Source organism: Podarcis pityusensis (assembly GCF_964106645.2).
Source record: "Podarcis pityusensis genome assembly, chromosome: 3".
NCBI classification, from domain to species: domain Eukaryota; kingdom Metazoa; phylum Chordata; class Lepidosauria; order Squamata; family Lacertidae; genus Podarcis; species Podarcis pityusensis.
Window position 1 is genome coordinate 63341189 of NC_138026.1, and position 21601 is coordinate 63362789.

The 21601-nt window shown below is 41.8% G+C and overlaps 1 protein-coding gene across 4 annotated transcripts in view; it reads left to right on the forward strand.

Annotated features, from left to right (window-relative positions):
• Positions 1–19956, forward strand: part of PHACTR2 (phosphatase and actin regulator 2) — an 88825-nt gene extending 68869 nt beyond the window's left edge. For all 4 annotated transcript variants that reach the window (XM_080998566.1, XM_080998567.1, XM_080998568.1 and 1 more), the window contains 8 exons: positions 264–500; positions 3291–3840; positions 5912–6099; positions 7915–8071; positions 10838–10893; positions 12183–12244; positions 12576–15433; positions 17773–19956. In XM_080998566.1, the coding sequence (XP_080854692.1) occupies positions 264–500; positions 3291–3840; positions 5912–6099; positions 7915–8071; positions 10838–10893; positions 12183–12244; positions 12576–12737 (1412 nt within the window). In that variant the 3' untranslated portion in view covers positions 12738–15433; positions 17773–19956. The remainder of the gene's footprint in view (positions 1–263; positions 501–3290; positions 3841–5911; positions 6100–7914; positions 8072–10837; positions 10894–12182; positions 12245–12575; positions 15434–17772) is intronic.
• The last annotated feature ends 1645 nt before the right edge of the window (positions 19957–21601 follow it).

Sequence of the window (21601 nt, forward strand, 5' to 3'; positions counted from 1 at the left end):
ACTGAATTATTTTTTAAAAGCTGTTCCCTTGTTTCTGCATTTTGAGAGCCTCTCTGGGCCGCACGATAGACCTGGGAGATGTACTAGACAGACTTGATGTAATTTGGCTGCAATTCCTTTCTTTAAAAAAATAAATAAATCAGAAATGTTGCTGATTCTCAAGAGGTGGAGCAGTTTGGAGAGATGTGTTTGTTTCTTTGTTTGGCATCCTGCCAGTTGTCGTCTGTTTGTCAGTTGCTTTCTGTTCACTTTCTCATCCATAGAGAAACCTCTTCCTAAAGGTTCCGAAACATCGGCACCCCGTGCCCCCCCACCGCCACCTCCTAAATCTAAGCCTAAAGCTAAAAAAGCAACCATACCTCCAAAAAATGCTACTGCTGCTGCCACTAGCCATAAGACTAACGAAGTGCCACATGCTAAAAAAAAGGGCAAGGCTCCTGCCAAGCAGGCCTCTGCACCGCCTGCCAAGCCAACAAGCCGTGGTGCAAACCGAGAAGCTGGTGAGTAACACACAGGTTGGTCGTTCCGTAATGCATGCTGTGGGTATTAACATACGGGTGCCCAACTTTGGATTTGTGGCGCTTACTGCTTGCTTTCGATGTCAGAAATACTAATACAGTGTGTGTCTTGTCGGTAGCTAACTCTTCACTGACTTTGTTTTCTAATGCACTCTACTGCCGAATAAATGCCACTGGCTATTGCTTCCTTGCCACAGCCACTGGCATTAAAAGTACAGGGAGCAGCAACTTCCAGACATTAGCATGCATTCAGCTGAACAAGCGCTACAACGTCATGGAAACAGGCAGATGACAGTCGTTGGCTTTGCATCTGATGATAATAAGACTTGGGTGTTGTAATGCATGGCTGGGCAACACACAGCCCCATGTAGAGCAAACTTTGTGGTTATCATGCTCTGTTATTAAAATTTTGAAAATTGTTGGTTAGAATAAATGTACATTTCTAGCCCTCCTGCATAGCGATTTGAAAACAAAAGAACAAAAAACCAAAAGAAACCCCCGCAAAGGATTGGTCAGTATTGACAGCTAAATCAAGAATATATGATGAAGCCAAGGGTTGTGGGGTTAATGACTGCATATCGCCTTTATAATGACCACTACCAAAATGCCATTGGTGGATATAGCTGTGTACACATGTAGCCTTTAAAATGCCCAGCGGTTGTTTTTCCAAAGTGTGCTTTTGTAAACAGCGACTTGTAATTGTACACCCCTTCATGCGATGGCATCATTTTCTCATTCTTTCCAAAGAGGGGCTAAAAACTGGTGCATTGTTGATGTCCTGATATACAGAGGATATATATTGGAAGTAGCAAGTGACAACCAAGTTGCTGTACTGCTTCCAAGTTTGATTATTTGATTCCTGGACAAGTTAAACGTGGTGAGGGTGAGAGGCACAGAGATCAGTAGGTGTGCTCCCAGTAGGAAGTGACCTGAAAAGCAACTCTCTCTGTACTCGAGAAGTGCATTCTCATCACAAAACGGGTTGTTACCATGCCTGCAGAATGTACTTTAGATCAACAGATGGTTGGACAGGGACAACATGGGGATGGCATTGTGTGTATAGCACCCTAAAAAGGCGCCTACATCCAATGCCAAATGCATACTGCCATGCACTGTGTACACATTCAGTGGTATCCCCCTCCCTCGAAACTGCTTCCTTCAAATGGGGGGCGGGGGACAAACACAGTTTAGCATCTGAAAGTCTTTATAAAAGGACTTGGAAATCATGCAGCTTAAGACACAGTGAAGACTAGATTCTCTTTACTTGCTTCAATTCTGATTTCCTCCCTCTCCCAATATTTCAAAAATACCGTAGCAATAATGAGTTTGTGAAACCTTTTCTAACATTAAGTTTCCAAGGATGGCAGATTACATTGAAAAAGCCTGTGAAATGCAGAGGCAAATTACCCACGCCTGATCTTAGAGGCACAGTAACAGGCAGCATGTGATTAGCATTTTGTTTCAGCAGTAGCAGGGATTTGAGCTGCTCGTGGCACCCCAGGAATGCAGTACTTTACATCAGATCTGAAAGTGTTGGGTGGTGTGCTTAGGGAGTTTATTGGTTTTGTTATCAGTTGTAAAAAGAAAGAAAGGGAACTTCTAAAAACAAGCAAAAAGAAGTCCAACCATTTTTACCAGAGGATGTGTGAGATGAAATTTTCCCACTGTTCTTCCATCTCCCAGTGAGCTGATGATTGATCCCAATCCTTTTTTTTATGGCTAAGCAAGCTGTGTAATCTTGCATAAATTCATACCCCTTGCCTTTCTATGCTGCGAACTGCCCTGAGATCTTCAGATGAAGGGCAGTACATAAATTTAATAAATAAAAATAATAACTACATCTAAGTATTCCAACATTATCAATGTTAGCAGGCATCAATCCATTGTTTCATATTCCGATTAAGCAAGAACTCTCATTAGCCTTGGCTACAGCTAATTTTGGTACCCGTGGAAGTGTTTGCATGTCATGGCAAGCCTTAAAAGAGGACTTGCTGTGCATGAGACAGTTACATCCACTTTGCCCCTCCCTGCTTGTGCTGGGGAGAACAAAATCAGTGTTGCTTCTGAACAAAGGATTGTGGTTTGGTTTGCTCCAAGCCATGGAGCATGATTGATGACAAGCCATGATTGATGACTAGCCAAGGTTTCCTTTTGGCTTACTAATCATTACTCACCTTTTGGGAAAGGTTCATAGCTCGATAGTAGAGCATCTGCTTTGCATGTAGAAGGTCCCAGGGAAGAGTCTTGCCTGAACCCCTGGAGTGCTTCTGCCTGTCAGTATAGACAATACTGAACTAGATGGACCAACAATATGAATCAGTGAAAGGCACCTTCCTACATTTATATCCCTGGTTTGGATGTAACACTAAGCCAAGGATCTGGTGTTATTTAACCTCCATGCACTCATGGGGAAGAGCAAAGCATTCATGCAAGGCGTAATCATGGTAAATAATCAACTATAGTTTACTATGGTGTGCAAACTGGGCTAATATAATGCTTAAAGCTGGTACAAGATGGGCAGGGGAAGGAAAAAAGGACATGAACCGGCAGTCAGATCTCTTGTTTAACTACTGTCAAATGTGTCCCCTAGCTCTGTAAATAATTATGTGCTTATTACACTTTAGAGTTGCCAATACTGCTCGTTTAGCTTCAGATTTTCCAGTAATAGGGTGGAACCCCATTGCAGAAACGTAACGTATGTTGACCACAAAAAAAAAAGTGTTTAGGAAACCATTTCTGCAATGATGACATGTATGTTCTCTCCCATTTCAGCTAGTTCCTCGCACGTAAAAAAAGTGCACACTTCCAAGGCATCGTCGTCATCTCCCTCATCCACATCATCTCGCCCTAAAACCTCTAAAGAGCCAACGTCAAGCAAAACAGGCACAGGGACACCCAGAGACAAGAAGAAGCATGGAAAGCAGGTGACCGTTAGGACATCTGCTGATGGGGACATTTCTTCCACCTCAAACACAGCAGTAGGCAACTCAGAAGCAAAGGTGGAAAACTCTAAACCAGAAGAGCCTCTCTCTGTTATTTCTGAAGCTAGAGACACAACGCAGCCAAGCACAGCTACTGTTCCTCCCCCTCCTGCTGTTCCGCCACCACCCCCTCCTCCCTTCATCCCATCTCTGTATCCAGGCTCTCAGCCCCCTGGTTTCTCAGACACACAAGATGTGCCAGTTAGCACTGAAATAGCTCCGTCTGTCCCTGGCACAGATTCTAACGATCTTCACATGAAAACTGAAGCAGATAGTGAAAGCTCTTCAAGCAGTGCTGTCCTAGACAATAGCCTGGATACTGAGGGAGAAGACACAGAATGGTAAGACCACATGCTCTCAGGTAGCTAATGATAACTTGGAGCAACATTGCAGTAGTATTTAGGGAGATGGTGGAGTGATTTAAATAGGCTTTCCTATACCTAAAGTTTGAACTATGCTTTGAAACTTAGAAAGGTTTTGCTAATTTTCTCTCTCTTTCTTTAATTATATTTTCATAACCACAAGCAAAAGTGAAAGAGAGGGAGCCAGGATTTTATGCAATTCATTTATTTAAAAAAATACACAAAAAACTTTCAAAACAAAAGCTTTAGCAAAATTGCCAAGCATACAAAATAACTTGGTTAGACTGCTTTGAGTTTCAAATATATATTTGAAAGTTTGCAAATAGGGCTCCAAAATTACAGTTCACCATTTATTTGGAGATATGTTATTCATATTGTTTGTTCATTCATAAGAGTTGTTAAAAATTTTTTCATGGTTCTGGTTGAGTGAATATATCATGAGGCTCAGAGTTCTGTTTTAGAATGACTTCATTGTTCCAACATGGTGTAGTATGGTAGACATGGCCCCATTTCTGAGGCTGACTGCATTTAAGGAGCTGTCCTTGGTAATGCTTCTATCCAGTAGCAAGCCGTGCTTCTTGAAAACAGCTTTGCTTTGCCTTGTTTGCTGAAACCTGGTATTGGGATCTTGCATTTTGCCTGGTGCTCTGCTGTGCAACAATGAAAGAAATGAATATTCCTTTAGAAAGGAACATGGCACAGCTTACCCCTTTTCTAATCTAAAGCTCTTTCTATTTATCTTGTGATATATATATATTCCAGATCTTGCATAAATAAAGCTCTCATTATGTACTTAAAATCAATTCCGCAGCATAAGGCCAGGATGCCATTTAGAAACTAATCAAGTATTTCACCCAGAAAAATACTTTCCCCTGGAGTGATTATAGAACCATAGAACTGTAGAGTTGGAAGGAGACCCAAGGGTCATCTAGTCCAGCCTCCTGCAGTGCAAGAATCTCAACTAAAGCATCCATACTAGATGGCCACCCAAAGTCTGCTTAAAAACTTCCAATGAAAGAAAGTCCACCAAAACATGGAGCTCACAAGCTCTCTCTTTTCCTTCAGTTTTCTCACTGACTGCTAGGTTTGCAGCAAACCATAGTTTGCTATTGTATCCAAACCAGGCAAACTGGGAACACACTACAGTTTGCCTTTAAACCAGAATTGGAAGCCACATTCAAACCAGGGGTGGCTTGCATGGCCCAAAGGATGGAGAAACCATTATTTGGCATTACATTATTTTGCCCACGATCTGCATATTTTAAAATTTATCTGCATAGTTTGTCTGAGCTACAAATTTGCAATCCGTTTATAAATAGCTGACCTTTTAAGGAATCCAAAGCTCTGTACAAGTAGAGTTCTAAATATATTAATTAAGCTACCTATACTTCCCATAATGTCTGCATAGTCCACATAGGCTATGTTACACTTATCCTCAACTGTTCTAGTATCCTCCTTTCTCCATTTGTAACACCAAGCAGAAGTCTTGGTTCATGATAGATTCTAGCCTAATCTACATAGTGTTGTTTTATTATCTCCCCCTTCTGTGTGCTTTGTAGAAACAACTCATTTTTAGGTTTAAGTTCTGGTTACTGTTTTCTAAAAGTCTGCTGGCTTGACTTAGTGTCCTGGCTTGTGCCATGGTCTGTTTAGATTAACTGTGATTTATTTGTATGTTTGAACCCACATCAGCCAGTGGTTTGTGGCCAGCAAAGCAGAATGTGAAACCAAGGCTTGAAGTTGGTTTATGAATCTCAGCTTGCATCAACCATGGTTTTTTGTTGTGTCCAAATCCAATATCCTGTTTAATTCTTACATAGTTCTAGAAATGCAAAGCAAAAGCAGCTATAAAATTAAACATAATGCAAAACAAGGCACAGTTACTCTGCTGATCAACATACTACAGTTAAAACAAGCTGGGACTTAGTGTTATGTCTGAACACAGCCTTTTCCTAAGGTTTGCACGCATGTAAACAGCCTCAGTGTCATGTTTCTGTAGTGTTTGTGTCACGTACTACAGGTTTTTTTTTTCTCCCCTGTGGATCTGCAGTTCTGTTACCAAAGAAGATCAGGAGAAAGAGAGCCCTGACCAACCAAGTCCTGCCCCAACAGATGAACCTTCTGAAGCCCTAAACACTCCAGAAAGTGAGAGCTACAAAGAGAATCACACCAGTGACTCTGATTCAGATGGGCCAATACTCTACACAGATGATGAAGATGATGATGATGGTAGTGAAAGTAAGCCATTAAGCCATGTTTACAAGGGGGAGGGAAACATACTTGTTGAGCAGAGAATTCTACCGCCTTGTCAGAAGAGTCAACTTCCACTTTATTTGGGATCCTCCATCAAGTCAAACCCTTACCCAGACAAACGTCTACGTAGTTAAGGAATACCACCTTGCTTACTTCAGTTGTTGGAACTGCAGAGGTGATGGCACACTACCTGTTGCAGCAGGGTGTATGTGCAGGTGCATGAACCCTACAGTGTAGCACACTATTATACTGTGATTGCAGGTTGAGGGACTGCGCTGATAGAGACTGACTTGCAGCAGTCTTGCATTGTAGCATACTGCTAATGTTGAAGGTCAGAGATGTGGGGTGGGGAAGCTGGTTTAGATTCCCAGACAAAAGTCCTCCAGATCTCTCTCAGGTTTCAGCAAAGATGTGTCTGCTGAAATTGCTCCCTTGGACCTCCTCCCAGGTCAAATTAGATACTCCATTTCATACAGAAGTCTCATGTTCTGTGAACTTTCATGCAGTCTAATTGCAGTTTTACACATTTTTTAAAAAGATTTTTTTTAATGAGCATGAAGAAAGACATGCCTGTGTGAGACAGTTGTAGTCATCGCCGCCTTCATTTCTCCCAAATGTATCTGGGCTCAGATATGTGGGCCAGAGGCATTTGGGGAAAGTTAACATTGTGGTGGCTGCAACTTCTTGGCCTAACACTTCTCTTTTCGGTACCAGGCTGCTTGGCAGCCCCTGTTTTTGCTGCCCTCCTGCAAGTTCATGGGCATTGTGGTGGCTGCAACTTCTTGGCCTAACACTTCTCTTTTCGGTACCAGGCTGCTTGGCAGCCCCTGTTTTTGCTGCCCTCCTGCAAGTTCATGGGCAGAAGCAACAAGGTGGTGCAGGAGGCTAGAGCAGAGGACACTCAAACTAGGTGCTGGCCCAGAATAGGCACCCAAATTAAAGTTTTTTCCACATATAGGTCATTTTGGTACCAGGTTAATATGCCTGGGCCTTTATTTGCTCTTAGTGGTATCTGAGATTCCTATTAATTGCCTATCCTAATGCTGTACTTGCTGGTGTCCTGTCTATTTTACATTGTTATTATTTGTGTATTGTATCCTGTATTTTAGTTTTATCCTAGAAGACTCTTAGTATTATCCTAGAAGACTATTTTGGCAAAGGGTGGGCATAAATATATCTTAAATAATAAATTACGTATACGTGCCACTTAAATAAATCAATGTACATAGGGGTCAAAGGGTTTTGATTTGTTCCATTTGTTTTTTGAGTACATATTATCATCATCCAGAAACTTGTTGTTCTGGATTTGTCTGAGACCACTAAAATAACTTTTTTAAAAACAAACAGTGTGATAAATATATAATAATAAATGCATGCTATAAATTTGTTTAGAAATAATTGCTTGTTGATTATTGTTGAAGACAATCTTTTAAAAAAATGCAAATGCATTAATGAGAGAACTGAAACTGCATTCTTACTATGCAGCAAGTTGCTAAAGCTGAGATTTTATATCAAGTTCTTTCATAGGCACTGGGGAAAGTTTGTGAACTTTCTGACTGCACCCTAGCAGGCAGGTTGTTATTTTCTAAGTTATTCAAATTCTTGTGGGCATGAAGTAAGTCAAAAGTATTTTGCTTCAGATGCTAATTAAATTTCCTCCATTGAAAGAACGTAAAGATAGAAAGTGTCCATGCGTTGCATTAAAAAGCTTTTTGCTGGGATTTGGCATGTTTAAGCCCAAATATGAATGAATCAATGAACCTCTCCCTCCCTTTATCCTCTTCTTCCATTCCATCCCAGGCTCTTTAGCTAGCAAAATACGCCGTAGGGATACTCTTGCAATCAAACTTGGCAACAGGCCATCGAAAAAAGAACTGGAAGACAAAAACATCTTGCCGAGAACATCTGAAGAGGAGAGGCAGGAAATCAGACATCAGATTGGCACAAAGCTAGTGAGGTATCGGTTGTCATCTGAGCACATTTTGGGGGGTGGGAAAAGAGAATGGAGGCAGGTCTGGGGTCTGACCCAGATGTTTTCCTGTTCTGTGAGCTGAGGCATGTCCTAACATTATAAAATAAATCACACTTCATAATTATGAACCCACTACAGCTATGACACTTGATCTGACTTTATTTGTTTTCAGTAGAAGGAATTTGCTATTGTTCAACACTTCCCCACACAAAGCCGCAACAAAAATAATACAGCTGTTGATCACTGATATCTTGGTCGCATTCCCATCTTGCTTATTCATGTGTTTTGGATAGAAGCTAGGCCAAATACATAAAGCAAAACAAACAAATAGCATTTCAGGTATGAATCATTTTAACTGCAAGTGGTTGCTGCTTTGTTTTGTTATATGACAAGTACTTAGCTGGCTTGAAAAATCTGAACTTCAGACATCTTGTTGGGTAATTTTTCTGATCAATTCACATCTTACATTGATAAAACTTTTATGCACTACTTCTGAAGTTACTTGACATAAAGAGCATTTTGCTTTAACTGAGCATGTTTTTCTAAGCCTTTTGCCTGAAATCTAACCTTTTATTTTCTTCTTGCATCATCTGAGCAGATTCCCTCATGCATTGCCTGAGGATGGTGAGTCGCTCAGATTCGAGAAGAGGTAGACTCCACCGTGGGAGCAGGGCCGGGGCGGGAGAGTGCTAGAGTCCTGTCTAGTCAAGTTGTGTGGGATCAATTCCAATCTGTTACCCCCGAGGATGTGGACAGGCTGCTTGGACGAGTGAAACCAACCACTTGCCTCCTTGATCCTTGCCCATCCTGGCTTATAAAAGCTAGCCGGGAAGGACTGGGCGATGGGCTTCGTGGGGTGGTGAATGCTTCCCTCCGTGAGGGAGCCTTCCCAGACCCGCTGAAAGAGGCGGTTATTAAACCGCTTCTTAAAAAACCATCTTTAGATGCGGCCACGATAGCCAACTATCGCCCAGTCTCAAATCTTCCATTCTTGGGCAAGGTGATTGAGCGAGTGGTTGCTGAACAACTCCAGGCACGCCTGGAAGAAGCGGACCATTTGGATCCCTTCCAGTCGGGATTCAGGCCTCATCATGGGACTGAAACTGCCTTGGTCGCACTGGTTGATGATCTCCGGCGGGCTAGGGACAAAGGTGAGAGCTGTTTCCTAGTTCTGCTGGATCTCTCAGCGGCGTTTGATACCATCGACCATAACATCCTTCTGGACCGTCTTGAGGGGTTGGGAGCTGGGGGCACTGTTATACAGTGGTTCCACTCCTTCCTCCTGGGCCGTGTTCAGAAAGTGGTGGTGGGGGATGAGTGTTCAGACCCCTGGGCCCTCACTTGTGGGGTGCCTCAGGGTTCTGTCCTCTCCCCCATGCTTTTCAACATCTACATGAAGCCGCTGGGAGAGATCATCAGGGGATTTGGGCTGGGTGTTCATCAGTATGCAGATGATACCCAGCTCTACCTCTCTTTCAAATCAGAACCAGTGAAGGCAGTGAAGGCCCTGTGTGAGTGCCTGGAGGCGGTTGGAGGTTGGATGGCGGCTAACAGATTGAGGTTGAATCCTGACAAGACAGAAGTACTGTTTTTGGGGGACAGGAGGCGGGCAGGTGTGGAGGATTCCCTGGTCCTGAATGGGGTAACTGTGCCCCTGAAGGACCAGGTGCGCAGCCTGGGAGTCATTTTGGACTCACAGCTGTCCATGGAGGCACAGGTCAAATCTGTGTCCAGGGCAGCTGTTTACCAGCTCCATCTGGTACGCAGGCTGAGACCCTATCTGCCTGCGGACTGCCTCGCCAGAGTGGTGCATGCTCTGGTTATCTCCCGCTTGGATTACTGCAATGCGCTCTACGTGGGGCTACCTTTGAAGGTGACCCGGAAACTACAACTAATCCAGAACGCGGCAGCTAGACTGGTGACTGGGAGCGGCCGCAGAGACCACATAACACCGGTCTTGAAAGACCTACATTGGCTCCCAGTACGTTTCCGAGCACAATTCAAAGTGTTGGTGCTGACCTTTAAAGCCCTAAACGGCCTTGGTCCAGTATATCTGAAGGAGCGTCTCCTCCCCCATCGTTCTACCCGGACACTGAGGTCCAGCACTGAGGGCCTTCTGGCGGTTCCCTCACTGCGAGAAGCCAAGTTACAGGGAACCAGGCAGAGGGCCTTCTCGGTAGTGGCGCCTTCCCTGTGGAACACCCTCCCACCAGATGTCAAAGAGAACAACAACTACCAGGCTTTTAGAAGACATCTGAAGGCAGCCCTGTTTCGGGAAGCTTTTAATGTTTGATGTATTATAGTATTTTAATATTCTTTTGGAAGCCGCCCAGAGTGGCCGGGGAAGCCCAGCCAGATGGGCGGGGTATAAATAATAAATTATTATTATTATTATTATTATTATTATTATAAATGAGTGTCTCCCACTGTTACTTAATGGATTATTTGCTTTATGATATTGAGGGTTGTTTTTGAACAATCAAGCAGTTATATGCATTTTATGAAATAAAAAATTCAGATACATAGCTGATCTTGTGAAAGGTTAAATGTGACTTGATAAGCACATTAGTATTTAGTAAATGCTAAATATGCATCTAAACCCATGTTAATCCCATTCAGCAACACATTTGATACAGCCACCATTAGTATAAACTGGCATTTGACATTTTTGGTTTGAAAATAAATTTAGCTGTTGCATTTCAGTTCTCTGTCTTAGTGACTGAAAATATGCATTATTTTCCCTTTTTGCAGGAGGCTTAGCCAGAGGCCTACTTCAGAAGAACTAGAACAAAGAAACATCCTAAGACGTAAGCAGAGCAGTGTGTGTGTGTGTGTGTGTGTGTGTGTGTGTGTGTTATGTATTATCTATAAATAATTTCTTTTTCTTGGAGACTCTAAGATAGTGCATGATCATATCAGATGCCAACCTGAAATCTGGGTCAAATGAATTTAGAGACATTTCCGGAATTCTGAGCCATGACAGGTGAATGAAGATAGCTTATAACATTGTACAGCTGCTTGAATCAAACATCTTGTTTTGTGACCATGGCATATTGCCTATGCAACTAGTTTGCAGTTTGCATGACAGCAAGAAGGTTAAATATCTTCTTAGCACCAAGATTCATTAATACCCATTGTATATCTAGCAAATTGCAGATCTGGAGCCTTGATGTCTGTGGGCTTTGCCATCTTGCCAAAACGAGCTTTCTAGAAACACGTCATAGCTCTATGTGCCAGCTGAAGAATATTAATGATTATCACTACATATAAAACCAGCAGACAGAATCTGCTTTCTGTAGTATTCCAGTATCCCAGAGCTCTGTTTGTCTTTTCTTTTTCATTTCCTTAGCAAGCCTACAAAGTTATATAAACATAACTAATCCCCAGAGGACATGATGGAAAATTCAGTTTTATGCTGTTGGATTACATTAGAGCACAAAACTGAACTGTGTGCGACCAACAGTCAGTCAGGTGGACAAAAATCCTGTGAAATTAAATAAACAGGAAGGTAGCATGGTACTATATAAAAAGGGGTGCTGGCAGATCAAGACGAAGGGCTATGAGCGTACCTTACAGGATTGGTGCTTCCAGATTGTTGGTATATTCAGGTGGGATTCAATCACATGCCAGCAAATTCAGGGCTCCCAATTATAGTGGATTGGGAGGTCTTGTGCAACAAACCTGCTTCCCCCAAAGACTGGACTTTTTTCAATAAGGAAAGTGATGGGGAGATATACTAGAAAATGTGCAATAACACTGGCTCTGATACAACATCATCTCCCCTCAAACAAATCAGGATGGATGCTTGTTACGCAGGATGTCTGAAAGCAACCACTTTGCCTAAGGTTATTCATGGCACATTCAGTTTAACTATTGCTTCTTTGGGTTTCTTGCTCTCTCTACTTTGATTGGTAATAATGAAGGCTGCCCATCTACTGTTCCTCATCTGGGACAGTGACTGTAACATGCTGGGAGGAAACCAGAATGAGTTAGGAATAAAGTTGAAAGTGTTTGTACTCAAACTAGCCTAGTGCTATACAGTAGTTAACATTCCTTTTAATTATTCCTACCTTTTCTCTCGTACATCTAAAAACAGAAAAGAATGAAGAAGAGGAACAAGAAGCTAAAAGAGAATTGAAGCGCAGTCTCAGCAGAAAGGTACGCAAAATGTCTTCCATAACCCAGAGATTTCCAAATGGTGTGTCACACACAACACATTGGTGTGTCGACTGCTGTGTGTAGTTGTGCTGTGCGAACTCTCCCCATGCTCCTCCCAGGGCTGGAACGGGAGCGGGTAGTCCACTGGTTTTCTAGGAAAACCGAATTACTGTTTCGTGGAACGATGCATGTCTAAATAATATGTCACCAACATGAAAAGTTGGGTATCCTGATAACAAACTGGGTCCTGCTTATCTGCAGGGTGTGTCTTTTCCAACATTAGTCCTTGCTCTGCTTTCCTTTGGTTTGTTCACCTAGCCTTCTTTTACAGCTCAGTCTGAGACCAACAGTGGCTGAGCTGCAAGCAAGAAGAATCCTGCGTTTTAATGAGTATGTGGAAGTAACAGATTCTCCAGATTATGATCGCCGTGCTGACAAGCCCTGGGCAAGGTTAACCCCGGCAGACAAGGCAAGAGACAAATATGGATTATAAATGCAACTTTGTTTCTGTATCTCAGAAATTTTCTTTGCCCTTATATTTTCCAGCAGAGACTCCTGCTAATTCCTGCAGCAGAGGTTGCTTCCAAATATATGTATGTACCCATGGCCAGAGCACATCCATCTAGAAGGAAAAATACACCGACCAGATGTATTTTCTCCTTTGGCCCAGGGACTCTCCCTGTCTGGCCCTGGGAGTTCTCTTCAAGCCGTATCCTCTCATCCTAGCCCCCAGCCCCAGCCTAATTCATACCCTTCTTGGGTGGAATATTATCTTTGAGCTCCCTCAACTATTTTTTTTCTGGTTGGAGGATAAAGAGGAATGATTGAATGTGTGCAGAAATGAGTCTACTGTACAAAGGTAAAAGTTGCGGTCATTGCTCTGTCCCCTTTTTCTTCTGGCCCTACACACCACTGGTGGGGAATGTACCCCCAGAATGTTGCCTAGAAGGGAATGCAGCCCTGCAGCTGAAAAAGATTCCCTACTGTTGCTTTAAAGCAGGCATAGGCAAACTCGGCCCTCCAGATGTTTTGAGACTACAGTTCCCACCATCCCTGACCACTGGTCCCGTTAGCTAGGGATGATGGGAGTTGTAGTCCCAAAACATCTGGAGGGCCAAGTTTGCCTATGCCTACTTTAAACCATAGCTCAAGGTGCGTGCAGCCTTCTTTCCTCTCCCGCTTCTTCCAGCATTCCAGGGAGCAAATTCATGCTACTAAGTTTGGAACTAGGCAGCCTGGCATCTCTACCTCCACTTCCTCTCCCCACACCTAATGTTCAGTAACATAAAACTCATGATGTGACATCGCCATGTTGCAAGTTTCCAGTGCCTTGCTCCACTTCATTCTCTTGACAGTTTTGCGTTACTGAACATCACTGTCAGAAAAAGGAGAATCTAAATTCTATTTAGGTGCTGATACCTAAGCCCCACAGCTTTTAATCACCATGTTGCACCCACTTGGCCCCACTATGTATTGGGTTGTGAGTAAGGTCTTTTACCTTTAACATATGCAACTCTATACATGTAAGGCCTGTATATGTGCTTAGAAACCCTGGTTGGGTCAAGGTTCCCAATCGCACATGACTGTATTGAGGGGAATATGAGAGGAGGTCTCTAATTCTGGCCTAATATGCTAAAGTAGGAGATATCTGTTCTGGTACTTAACACTTCATTTGCTATTGCATAACTCTTATGCTTCAACATCACTATGAGAATTATGCAAGATAATCCTCTTCTGAAACAGGAGACTGCGGTTAGAGATATATCATTGTGGTGACACAGCATAATAATTGTTTCGTGCTGCAATTCTGTCCTGCACTGAAAGATTTCTACTTCTAATGAGATGCCTTTTATAAAGGATTATTGAGAGATATTAATGGTGTTTTCAAAAAACAAAATGCAAGCATAGAATAAGAGTAGCTATGACCTTCATGGAGCGATGGGGGCGAAAAGCAGCGATTATCATAAAAGTATTTGTGGTAATAGCTGTACGCAGATAGCTAGCCTTTTTAGAAAATTACTATGGAATAAATGAAGAGATAGGAAAGTGATTAGTTTTTCTTTTTAAATGTCAACTCTCATTACCAATGTAAAGTACACTGAATGGCTACTTTGCTTTTTAATAATCTGCCACCTGAAAACAAAGGCCTAGAATGTCCAAATATTTCACCTGATGTTACAGAAAACTGAAATAGGAGCTAATTCCTAGACAGGAAGCATTATTCATCTTACATGCCTCATATCTTGTCCTCCGTCAAGAAAGGCAGGAATCCTGCAGTTCTTTGCAATTGCTATGCATGAAGTATTAGTCATCCACTAGACTAGAACTGTATTCTGCTATAATCACTTTGTGGATGCCCATTAAACAGGTGGTTGGTTCCCTTTCTGTCTCTACTGCTGCAAGACATCTATTCCCAGCACTCTTTGTAGCTAGAGCCATTTTCTATTGGAATTATCTTATGAACCATAAATACTGTTTTAGATAAAGAAGATGGGAAGAAAAATTTGACTTTGAGCTGAGACAACATAGCAGGGCCTTGTATGTCATTTCCTGTGTCTTGTGAAACACACCTAAGAATGTAGGTGTGCTGAGGTTGTGAGAGCAGATCAGTGGTGCACATTTTTTTTAATAGACATGAGTATTTGTGTATTGTAAAAGAACTGACATAAGAGCAAGATCATCCAACACCACCATGTAAATGGAACACGTGATGCAGCCCTGAATTGCAGCTATTCAGCAACAAGTCCATAGATGTAAAATCTAAAGTGGGGTTTGGGGGTCTCTTTCTGGATTAGGTATTGGATTTCACCTGTTGGTTCGGGGGGTGGGTCTGTCGTTTTAGTTACACTTAAAACATCATGGTGTACAACTTTGCATGGTATAATATTCAAACTGACTAAATATGGGGTTGCACTGAGATATGAAGAGAACAGAAGTTTAACTGTATATGTTAAGACATAAAAATGGGCTAGACACAAAATAATACTTTGCTCTTTCCAGAATGGTGAATAGATTACATAAAATATATATTCATTACATTATTACATTGTGTGTGTGTGTGTGTGTGTGTGCGCGCGCGCAGTCTTATCTCATACTTTGTTTTTTAAACTAGGCAGCAATAAGGAAAGAATTAAATGAATTTAAAAGCACCGAAATGGAAGTACATGAAGAGAGTCGGCAGTTTACAAGGTAAGGAAACTTGGGGGTTCAACCCCAGATTGAAATACAAACCCCCAGATTGTATTTCAATTTTCAGAAGCAATATTTTCTGATACCTTACTAGGTTCCTTATATACCAGGTTTACAACCTGTGGTTCACCTTGTTGAACACAGGCTATTAGCAATATGTTATAGCCTGCCTGGTGCTTGAACAAACACACCCTTGTGAAGTCTCAGGTAGGCATGAAAAGCAGCTTATTGAGTCCCTCACACCCTGCCACATATGGCTGCCAGGTGACATTTGTTTTAAAAGGTCATCATGCAAGTATGTCATTTGCCATTGTTTGAAAATAATGATCTTTTAAGTGTGGAAGGATTTCTAGATCTGGCCCTGATGCAGCAAAAACCCGCACCTCAGCCTAGTCCTTGATTTCTTGGTACAAATGATTGTGGCAGTAGGGCCTGAGGTATGGGCTACCTGCACAGTGTCCTCCTTGTCTTGGCAGAAATTACTATACACAAACAGGAACATGGATAACTTTTTTATGATTTTATGAGCTATCAGCATCCTGACAAAGTTCATCTGCTTTGTTTCACTTCTTTTCCTGACAAATAAAAGCCAGCTTGATAGCTTTGCATTTATCTACAGTTTTTTGTCCCTGCCTCTGCTTTCACTGATGTAGCACATATGAACTTCACTTAAAGCTGGGGCAGGGGAGGGCTTGCATTAGGTTGGGGAGAACCCTTCAGAAATTTCTGGCTGTAGTTATCTTTTTGGAATGAATAGCTTATTTGAATATAGCAACAGCAGAGCCCAGTATGAAGAGGGAAGTTGACCATGTCTGGCCTGCCATACTGCTTTGTCCAACTGTGCTCTGTGCACCATTACAGTCATACCATGGTTCTCGAACTTAATTCATTCCGGGAGTCCGTTCTACTCCCCAAACTGCTCAAAAACCAAGGCGCGGCTTCCAATTGGCTGCAGGAGCTTCCAGCACTTCAGTCGGAAGCCACGTTGGATGTTCGTGTTCTGAAAAACGTTCGCAAACCGGAACACACACTTTTGGGTTTGTGGTGTTCGGGAGCCAAAACGTATGAATACCAAGGCGTTTGAGAACCAAGGTACGACTGTACTTCTTAGCACATAGGGCTGCAGCAGTAACTCTGTACCAGTACAGTGGTACCTCGGGTTACAAACACTTCAGGTTACATACGCTTCAGGTTACAGACTCCGGTAACCCAGAAATATTACCTCGGCTTAAGAACTTTGCTTCAGGATGAGAACAGAAATCGAGCAGCAGCGGCGCAGCAACAGCGGGAGGCCCCATTAGCTAAAGTGGTGCTTCAGGTTAAGAACAGTTTCAGGTTAAGAACGGACCTCTGGAACGAATTAAGTACGTAACCAGAGGTACCACTGGAGTAGGCAAGTTGCATTTTGGAATGCTAGCTTCATTCTGCTGCTTTTCAGCATATTTCTTTGGCACATGAACAATTTTGCACATTGCTGTAACTTTCAGTGGTGGCTGATACTGGCATACCACCCATTCAGTTTGTTTTTCCAGTGGGGCATCCCGAGTCACTATGTGCTAAATGTCTCAAATAAATGCATAAAATGTACTAAAGACAGGAGAAGAGTCTAAATACCTTACAAAGTGGTTCCTCTGGTGGACTGCTTTAAATGTAGGCATTACAGAAGCCCATGTTGTCTGTGTTTCTGAGAGTGGCTTCTGACATGATCAAAGCACAAGGTTTTTGCACCTCCTGTTCCCTAAACATTGCTTTTCTTTACAATTCATGCAGCAAGGCAAAAAGCTCTATTTCTAGTATGTAAGAGACAGGAAATGCAAAGTACTTTCTCCCCCATCTCCAAAGCAATTGCCAATCCCCTAATTTAAAGTAATAGGCAAAGTGGGAAGGCATCCTGCTGTTAAATTAAAAAGGATTACCAAACCATTCTAAATGTAATCTAAATAAAGGATTGCCATCAACATCTCTTCCCCCCAGTTTTAAGAGGTCAAAATTAATCACAAGTTTTAAGCCTTCTGTCTTCCACAAATGTCCATTCAACTGTCATCCTTCCAATCTCTGTAATTATTAGAACATTATTCCAGATCCAGCAGCCCACAGAGAGCCAAGAAGCAAGCGTTTACATTGTCAGTCATGGAGATTTAAACATTTTAGCAGGCATTTTATATCCATGTTGCTCAGTTCAGTCTTAAACACATTTGAAATACAGATTCAAGTCATATACAAAGAAAACAGAATTTGAATGTTTTGGCTTTTACAGATATTTGGACCCATGCTAAATCTCCAGGAACAGGAAGAAAGGTTTTGAAATAAAGGTTTATTTTTCTTTTTATCTACTGCAGGTTTCACCGTCCATAAGTGTTTGAAAATATCCTGCAATCCAGACACAAACTTCCAACATGGGGAGAGCATAGCATCTCAAGAGTGCACTGCAACTGAAATGTCTGCAGCCGTTTAACCTGAAGTCATTGAGCAATGTGGCCTCCACATTTTACAAAAGTGATGAATCTAAGAGAGATCCTGGAAGGAATGTGAAAGTAGTTGCATGATATGAGAGGAAATGGTATTGAGGTCATCTTATTCAGAGTAAATTATACCTTTTTTTGGCTAGAAAAAAGAGAAGTGAGGCTAATTGTTGCCAGGATCCACTTTCATGTAGGTTAGAAACAGACAGAAGAGAGTCCCTACCTGTCAGCCAATAGAATAATGTTAGGGTGAAATTAACCTAATGCTATATGGGGGTATTGGATAACTTCTTAAAAGTGCAAATCCGAGAATGTGAGCAATTCTGTGTGTACTGTTCCAGAATCCTCAAATTTTCATAGCCAAGTGGAGAACATAAAGTTCTCTCTTCATAAACAGGGCTTACAATAAAGTGCAGTGCCAGTGAATTTGCCAGTAATTAGTCCTAGCTGGATTCATAGGCTTTTAAATAATAATAATAAAAATATGACTGTCATGCTTTTTAAAAAGTGCATTGAGGCTACAATCTTGAGCAGAGCTGGGCAGTAGAAGGAGGTCAGAACTATGTCCAGGATTGCAACATAGATTTTTTTTTTTTTTTTAAGGAAAATCATGGTCCTCCATAATCATGTACTAATTTGAGAAACATGTAGAGGAAGGACAATATGTGAAATTATAATGAAAAGATGCAGATAGAAATGCCTTTTGAAAAATCTGGTTTTTGAAGTCGGGGCTGAATTGCTGACTTCTAGCCTTGCTTAGGGTGCGAGTCTTGACAATCAAATTCTGAAGCCAAACAGAAATGAAAGTGAACAATAAAGCAGTTTAGCAAGTGGTTTGGGTCTATTTTTTATCTTTATAGCTTCAGCTACATTAACAGATTCTTGGATCAGAGTACATAGTATAAGACCTAGAAGCTGTTCATCACTTGCCAAGACTTTCCCTCTAAACTGCACAGCCTCATGCTACTGCCGTGTGCCAGCACTCTCGTAGTTGGCCATTCCAGGGCAGAAAGAGCAGACTTTTTTTGATAGACAACATCATTTGCTGGCCACAGAATATATGGGTATTACATTGCCTTTGTGTTTGGGACTATGTGCAGAGAATATTAGTATGGACACGGCCCTTCCCTGTGTGACCACTGTGTCCTCAAATGGGGGGTGGGGAGAACCTATTCCACATAACAGAGCCTTGTTTCTCCTCTTTTAGCATTGTGTCAGGACAGTCTGAGGAATGAGGCTGCCTGTGCACTTTTCTTACATCTTTGTCCAGCCTGCTTGATCAAGTTGAGGGGAAAGGGCTGGACGGTGAATACAGATCTCAGGTCCTGCTTGTGGACTTGCCATAAGCATCTGGTTGGCCACTGTGGGAACAGGATGTTGTACTTGAGGGGCCATTGTTGTGACGCAGCCGGCTCGTCTTATGTTCTTATCTCCCATTCCCTAAAAGGTATATCCATGTACCAAACGGGTGAAACCAGAGCTCTGTCATGCCCTTCAGGGATCTCTCAGCCAGTGGACTCTGCCTGTGTGGGGAAGGGTCGTTCCGTAGGTGTCCCTACAGCATCCCCATAAAGGACCTTGTGAAAATTATAGAAAGGCCTTGGAACCTACAGCCTGTATTTGTTGTGTGTTAATAATGCGAAGCAAATTGTCTACTTTTATACTATCTTGTAATTGTATTTGTGAATACATGTTTAGTTAAGTTTAAATAGTATACGATGGTGAGAGAGGCAATATGTGCTTTATTATGTTGGCCCTGAGTATGTTGGCTTATTGTAAGCCTATGACATTGTTTACACTAAAAATTGTCTTATATTAGCACTTATTTATCCTTTTAATGTACACGGTGAAACTTCTGGGCCTGAAATACACAACGGCATGTATTGCAGTATTACTATATATATATATATATATATATATGCTATTTATCCTTTTTAATGTATGTACATACTACAATTTATTTTTGTCTATGTGCCCTGTTTAGTTCTTAATTATAAAAGATATGTATTTTTTTCAGGCAATAAATGGTCTCTGTCACTTAATTATTATTTTTTACCTCAACACTTGTATTGTATTCTTCTGGGTTAGCTTTAGTTATAAAAGTTAAGAATGTCCGACAGAGCAGTCCAGTATGTGTGTACTCTGACTTAAGCCCCACTGAGCTCAAAGGCACTTACAAGAAAGTTTATGTGGGATTGCAGCCAGAAATCTTTAAAAAGTGGACACACAGTTAAGCTGGTAATATTGTATCATGTTCATTACTAATACATTTACATTTGCATTAAGTGCAGTGGGCTGTATTCCCCACATCTCCAAAATAAAAAATAATTGTATTTCCAAGTCTTATCATATTGAGATACACATAGTTTCTAAATGTTGGGTAGGTGCACAGGGATATTGCTAACAACTACTAATAACCTAATGAAACATCTGAATACCTTACATAGCAAAGAAAAATAATCAATATTGTTCTGTTCCCTCATTGCCATCAGTTAAATGGGTTCAGAAATAAAGTGAAACTGTTCTGTCATGCTGCTGTATTATAACATATCATAATGAATAGGAGAAGTAAATTCAGCACTCCTATCTCTGTTACTGGTTGGAGAACATGGTCTAAAGCTTGCTCCTCAGCTATGTGAGAGAAAAATGGTGATACCCTAATGGTTGTCATACTCTAAGTAGACCCACTGAAATCAAGTTAGTATTCTCTTGAGTATGGTTTAGTTGGATATTGCCCAGAGAAATTGGCACTGAAACTTCATACTGAAATCAGTTTTTCACCTCCTTACTTTTCTCTCCAAAATGCTTAGGTCACAACCTGGAGTCCGTCTGTCTGTCTCTCTCTCTCTCTCACACACACACACACAGCCACTGTTCTTTTCCTGCCCTGATCCCATTTCTCACAGGGCTCTCATTTGTTTTCCCACAGCAAGCAAGCAAGAGGTAAGCAATGGGACAAGGAAGGCAGGGCAGGAATGCTTGAAGCTGCATCTCCTTTATGTAGGAGATATGCAGTCAGCTCTAATGATGCTAGTTAACATGTGAAGGGGTTAGGAACACAGCTGTATTGCTGATAGGCAAACTCAGACCCCAGAAATGTAATTGGTGGAGAGGGCCATGGGTGTGGGCAGGGGGGCAGCTGCTCCCTCACGATCAAGTTAAACAATAGAAATAACTAACTGACCAATCATGTTGATTCTGCCCCCCCCCCCCAAAAAATCCTTGCTACTGCACGGCTGAAGAAATGTTTTTCTGCCATTGGCTAGAAGTGGAATTAAAACAGTGGTTTAATTAAGGACTTAATATTGAGCTATATAACCTAGCAATGCCTGTTCCCTTACCCAATATCTTTTATGTTTACTGAGAAGTTCCACTTAACAGACGTCATCTGCACCTTTAATTAGAACCTTCCTCTTGGCAGCTTCTGCCCCAGTTGTTTCTTATGAAGTGAGGTAGGGATGATGGGAGTTTTAGTCCAACATCAGCTGGAGGCTCATGTTTGAGGAACAATGTGAGCACCTTAATTACAGAACTTTGTTCCACTCATCAACTTTAATATCATGAAAGGTTGCTTTGAGAAAACTACCACAAATTACCTTGCTTGGGGGATAGGCTCTTATTGCCAATTTGCTACTAGACCAAGTTTGATGTGTTGGTACTAACAATTAAAGCTCTATACAACTCAGGATCAGGTTATTTGACAGAC